The sequence below is a fragment of the Saccostrea echinata genome, unplaced genomic scaffold, assembly GCF_033153115.1.
Source record: "Saccostrea echinata isolate AGI-Se365-2 ecotype Australia unplaced genomic scaffold, CSIRO_AGI_Sech_v1 ptg000099l, whole genome shotgun sequence".
NCBI classification, from domain to species: domain Eukaryota; kingdom Metazoa; phylum Mollusca; class Bivalvia; order Ostreida; family Ostreidae; genus Saccostrea; species Saccostrea echinata.
Window position 1 is genome coordinate 97,149 of NW_026889848.1, and position 6,063 is coordinate 103,211.

The 6,063-nt window shown below is 32.2% G+C and overlaps 1 protein-coding gene across 1 annotated transcript; it reads right to left on the minus strand.

Annotated features, from left to right (window-relative positions):
* Window positions 1-1,355: 1,355 nt before the first annotated feature.
* On the minus strand, window positions 1,356-6,063 carry LOC133177202 (uncharacterized). The gene is made up of 3 exons (XM_061312283.1): window positions 5,748-6,063; window positions 1,915-1,993; window positions 1,356-1,803 (listed from the first exon to the last, which is right to left on the minus strand). Exons 1-3 carry the CDS (start codon window positions 6,061-6,063, stop codon window positions 1,356-1,358), a joined length of 843 nt encoding a protein of 280 aa, XP_061168267.1.

The window sequence follows — 6,063 nt, forward strand, 5'->3', positions numbered from 1 at the left end:
AGAAGCATAATGAAGCATTCATAGTGTTTAGAAAATGATAGACAAAATATTTGCCATGATCATGGTCTGCTGAGTTCCTGCAAATAATTTTCTACAGAAATTGCACACCAAATAAAATACTGTAAACCAATTTTTATTCGCCTGCGAGAAATATCCGCCTTCTTTTGCTCGCAAATATTTCTCGTCGCGAACCTTACATTCTATTGTGTATTTTTGTATCATATTTTCTCAGTCGCGGATGGATTTCAGGCAGATGATTCGAAAAAAGAAGATGACGCGAATAATAGTTGGTTGATAGTACCATTCGTTATGGATAACTTTCTTCTGGTGTTTCTTCACTATACTTCACTATACTGCAAAATAAGTTAACCTGGCGACTAACCTTTCAACTCCCATTTGATAAATTCTACTCACTTTTCTGTTACTACATGACATTTAAAAAACATTATTTAACCAAAAGAGTTTGCTTTATAAAGAAAAATAATAGGCATTCCATGTGTCATGTAGAAAAAAATATTTTACACAATCATGTAAATGCTTAAACTTTAAATATTGAAACATCACTTGTAAATCAAATATCCACCTGGCTTCGCCAGATTAACCATCGATAGAATTCGCTTTGAGAACATAAACTAAAACCAAAATACGTTTAATGCCACAGTATTTTTTCATGGACATCTTAGTAAAAACTGCTAGATAAGATAAGATAAGATAATATTTATTTAAAGTCGGGTAAATCAAACAGAAAACATTAGCTCTGAAGAGCTATTTTCCGACTAATCTGTAGATGAGAGCTGTTGGCTATATTTTCCAGTCAATAATAAATCGGAACTTTGACGTTTTTGCCATAGTTATTAAAAAAATCAAATGGTTCCAAATCCCATAAAGTTATTATTCTTCCTCATATTGAAATTACAATTCTTGTATTTTATTCACTGAAATTGTCATGTGCATTTATTTAAAATGGTAAAATCACTGGTATATTGAAATATATCCCAATATTACCCTTGTTAATACCTGATCGTGGTAGTTATTAATTCTAGACGCCCAAAATGTGAAAAGAAAACGATCATGTGTAGATTTAATAAAATATGCTATACATGCAGACAATTAATGTATGATGGTAGATCAAATTAAGTAATTAATAGTTAGTGCAAGTATAAGTTCATTGATACTAAACTATATTTTATAGAAAAAAAGATAGGAACAGGTACGTATAAACATTATTTTTGTTAGGAGATATCCTGACCCCTTTAAATCAAAAAGCTGATTAAGACTGTTTCAATTAAAATTTACATTATTTAAGTTTCCACTTCAGCGTTTGTAAAATTCATCGACATTTTCTCATTTCAACTTTATAAATCTTGGCCTTCTAAAACGCTATTATGATCGACATCCGTATAGACAAGGCAATCTTGATTCTGTCTTTGAACAGGATTCTGTTCATTGTCTCTCTGTGGTTTGTTTACTTGAGCATATACCGCCAAGTCTGAAACGCCCAGGGGTTTATTTTTGGGTTTTGTAAGGATTGCATACACAGGAATTTCTGTCACATTTCCGGTTGTCATTTTATTTTTAACCGGTTTAGCATAAACTGCTGATTCTTGGTCAACACTCCGGATTGTTGGGGACTGAAGATCTATTGTTTGATCTTGTACCGTAGAGTATCCCACCTCGTCCAAAAACTGATTAGAATGATATAAAGGGTTATCCGGTAAATTTCTATCAAATACATAATCATTTCCATGCTCCGTAGTTAGTTCCCCTGTTGGTGGTGTATCTCTTCTTCCCTTGTTTCTCCTCCTTGAAAGTGAACATATTTATCAAAATGCATTTTTTCTTAAGTTTAATCTTTTGAAAATATGAATTAACAATACTAGTTAAAGTTACTGGCAACATTGAAAAAATACATACCGAATCAAACATGCCATTATGAGACTTGATAGGGCAAAAAATATTAGTCCTCCAAATGTTGAACTACCTACTATTACATCTGAAATGTATCAAAAACATAATGTAAACAAAGTGAATCATTATATTGACCAATGCTGTTTTTAACATGTTGCACTCATTATAATTCTTACAGTCTGTTATAATGAAATACGAAGATAACAAACAATTTTTAAGCTCAAAAGTTCATTGAAACTGGTAGCAGAGCAAACTCGAACATCTGAAAAAACATAAGAAGTATCAGATGCAATGGAGGAGTAAGCATCCCTTGTCGACATGTCACATTCGCTATGTGACCATTGTCATAATAGGGCAATTTGAAAAATCCGTAGACAATTCATTGATAAAATAATAGCCTAAAAATTTGTATGTAAACCGTCAATCAGCATTCGACTACAATATTTGTTGAGTTTTGTTATATGAAATACCTCATGGAGTGTTGTGCTTTTGCGTCGCTCTATTATGACGTCACAATCAAAAGCTTTCACTCTCGTTAATGCTCGTTTAACTGCCTCAAACATCATTGCATTAGCCAATCAAAAATCATTATACAAAACAATTGCATTAGAATTCATATATATTTTAAATCCCTTTTTGTCCCTACATTGATCGATATTAAGTTAGTTCTTTACAAGTTACCGACCTGTGACGAAACATACACTTAATGTTCACGTCATAGAAATATGACATTACTTTTTCTCCGCAAGCACTCACGGTACCAGTTTCCCTAAATTTTAGCGTTAATAATTAAGACGTAATATTTTAATTGGATTATAACTTTTCTTATTTTATAAGATTCTAGCAAGTATAAAATAGAAGGGAATTGACATTAAATTGAAGATTATATGTACTTTTGAAAGTGCGTGAAAAATGCATGATTGCGGGGAAACGATATATGCGTGATTTTGCGTTAGAAATAGGAAATGATATATGCGTTAAAATGCGTGACTGCGGGGAAGGGTGTTAAGAGAAACTGGAACTGGAAAAAAAGTTTACAAAAATGCACATTGCTCGAAGGATTAAAGCTTTATAGCAATAAGACATCTGGTCGACCCATGTAATCTTCATATGGGTAGTAAAACATTCAAAGGACTGTGCATGATTGCAGATTGAAACTGAATATTTTTAAGAGTAATGTATCCTTTGTAATAACATAATCAATTGTTTTCAATTTAAATTTATTATGAAAAAATTATCCCTTTTATCATACCTCTAATATTTGAGTGCAATTAAAATGTAACTGCATCATGATGCATCAATATTCGTACCATCAAAGTTAAACAATGATCTCTATCGGTTTGTGGTTGGATATATATTTTTTTTATCAGAGTTGTGTCTCAAGCGATGTCAGGGTTATGTTTGTTTTTTTTTTTTCTCCAATTTTGTTTTTTCCGAAATTGATAAAATAAAATTGTTTGTTTCCGTGATACTTTTTATTGAATTATTTCAAATTCTATATTGTTCTTTAAGTTCTGAATTCACAGGCTCTTATTTACAGGATATCATTAGACCATGGAATACAAAGACCGTATAGTATAAAATCGGAATACACAGAATGGGATGAAAATTTAATCAACATATAAAACATGTAAATATATTTAAATGCTCTCATAAAATGTCCATGTGTGTTTCGAGTTTCGAGTTATTCAATGAAATTAAAATGTTAAAGCGGTCTAGTGCATAAGTTAGCTATTCACTGCAGGCTTTTAATATTTATTTTTGTTATGAAAGGTAGTTAAAATAACAACAGTCATTAATACTTACATTTGAGATTATTTTCATTAAGTTTAGACGTTAATGTTGTGCTTAATATAATGTTTCCATCCTCTTTTGTGGAAAATTCGCATGACTCCATCGTGGGGGTTATCGTCGTTTTTCTGCACATGATTCTTATAATTCCTTTTCCCAGATCTTCATAATAAATGATAAATAATCAGATAAGGAAAAAGTCCTCAACTAGAATTGAAAGACAAAACGCCATAAAATCCAAAAGTACGGAAGCCGGTTGGTGCCAGGTAGAAAAAATATTTTATCTGGCGGCAGCCAGATAAGTTTTTGACCCGCCAAATATATAACTGGCGGCCGCCAGAAACTTATCTGGCGGCCGTCAAATAATTTTCTGGCGGCCGCCAGATTTAAGAAATGAATGTAATATTTTTTTTTTCTTTGACCGACGTATCAAAGAAAAAATTTGGACGGAAAACGTCACCAATGCGCGTAGCGCATTGATGAAAACGTTTTCTGTCCAAATTTTTTCTTTGATACGTCGGTCAAAGAACAAAATGTTACTTTCATTTCTTATCATTTAATTATGATTTTAAAATAATAAAATGAAACTATCCCTCAGTTTACTATAAAATTTACGCATCAAAAACAGTGCGTAGGAATATATCACAACAATGCTGCTGAAATTCAAAATGGCTATAGGCCTAACGAAGAAAGAACGTTCTCAAATATTGTCGTGTCACTACCAACCTTTTCTAACAATAATTAAGTTCTTTAACACAAAAAACTTACCTGTTGTGTTATTAATTTTTTGCTATATCCCAATGGGTATATTTTCCCCGGTAAGCTATCTGGGTTCGTAAATTTAATGCTACTCAGATATCCTAACAACTCTTTCTATAGGTCACAGGAATTTTGAATTTCATTTGCGCATCTCTTCATCTGAATTTCAAACCGAACATATAAATATGTATCACAACCTGTCCATGCTGTGAAATCTGAAAGAGTCTGTTGCCTACTGTTTAACATTGAAAGAATTCCGTCCTCATTCATGCAGCGCCCTTCATGCCGTGTCGTTTTTCTCGATCATTCCATTCCTAAGAATTAACAGATTAACGGCATTTCCCCGCTTTGGTAGCATAAAAACATTTTTTCACAGTTCTATTGTTCATACCAGTTATCTCAAAGTCAAACATTTTACATAGATATGCTGATTTCTTTCCTTCTTTCCCATTACTGTATTGTTGTCATGCAGACGATCTGATTTGTTAAGCAAAGGGGGATAATTCAAAAAGAAACGAAAGTAGACAATAAGTCAGGAACGTAACGGACAAGTTTCGAAATTCAGGAATATATCTATTAGAGAAAAGGTATTCAATTGTTCCTTCATGAACTTCTGGAAGCGGGAAATATACATGCAAAGACAGGCAAAGTAGTTCCGGCTGCTAAGTGCAAGCGAACTCCAAATTCTATTAATGCAGTTATCAAAAGAATTTTTTATCTAATCAGAATCAATTATTTTATAGAAATAAAATGATAAAAAGATCTGGCGCCCGCCAGATAAATAGATCTGGTGGCCGCCATAAGATTAACTGGCGGCCGCCAAAAATTATCTTACGGCCGCCAAATAATTTTCTGGCGGCCGCCAGATAATTATTTGGCGGCCGCCATATAAAATATTTTTCTACCTGGCACTTACCGGCTACCGTACAAAAGCTAGTATCATGAATGCCATATATCTATCTATCTATCTATCTATCTATCTATCTATCTATATATATATATATATATATATATATATATATATATATATATATATATATATATATATATATATATATATATATATATATATATATATATATATATATATATATATTGCTGCTGCTTGGAATATAAAGAGTGTAGGTGTATGACATGGAATATAACTTACTATTTTTGTAATAAACTAAGGAAACATCATAACTTGTGAAATCTACCTTCCAGCTTGTTTCTTTTTTAAATTATGACTAACAATTGGCATTAAAATGTATAAATAGGAAGAATATACATGTAGCATATTTACTATTTACCAGTGATCTTTTGTTGAAATCCCAAGCAGTAGTAAGATTTTCCCTGATTATTTGTGGTAAATTCCAGCTTTACTATCGCTGATTGGCAAGTATTGACTGCAATAGGTAATTGTTGGGGTGAGCAATTAATAGTGTAAAAATTGTTGGAGGAATCTTTTATCTTTATCGATGTGTTACAGGGTTGTCCAATTTTTCCTGAGGAAACTAGCATTTCGCCTTCATAATACGGTATAACACTACATGTACAGGGAGGGGTTATGTTATAAAAATCGATGTAAAGTTCATTTCCTTTTTTCTCTGTCCCATCACAACGCAT

Bases quoted from the DNA above. Each gene is read 5' to 3' on its own strand.
- LOC133177202 (XM_061312283.1), bottom strand. From the start codon at position 6,063: ATGCGTTGTGATGGGACAGAGAAAAAAGGAAATGAACTTTACATCGAT. The intron at 1,994-5,747 runs GTAAATAGTAAA...GATACATTTCAG, and splicing joins ATTTCAACAAAAGATCACTG to ATGTAATAGTAGGTAGTTCA. The intron at 1,804-1,914 runs GTATGTATTTTT...TTCACTTTCAAG, and splicing joins ATAATGGCATGTTTGATTCG to GAGGAGAAACAAGGGAAGAA.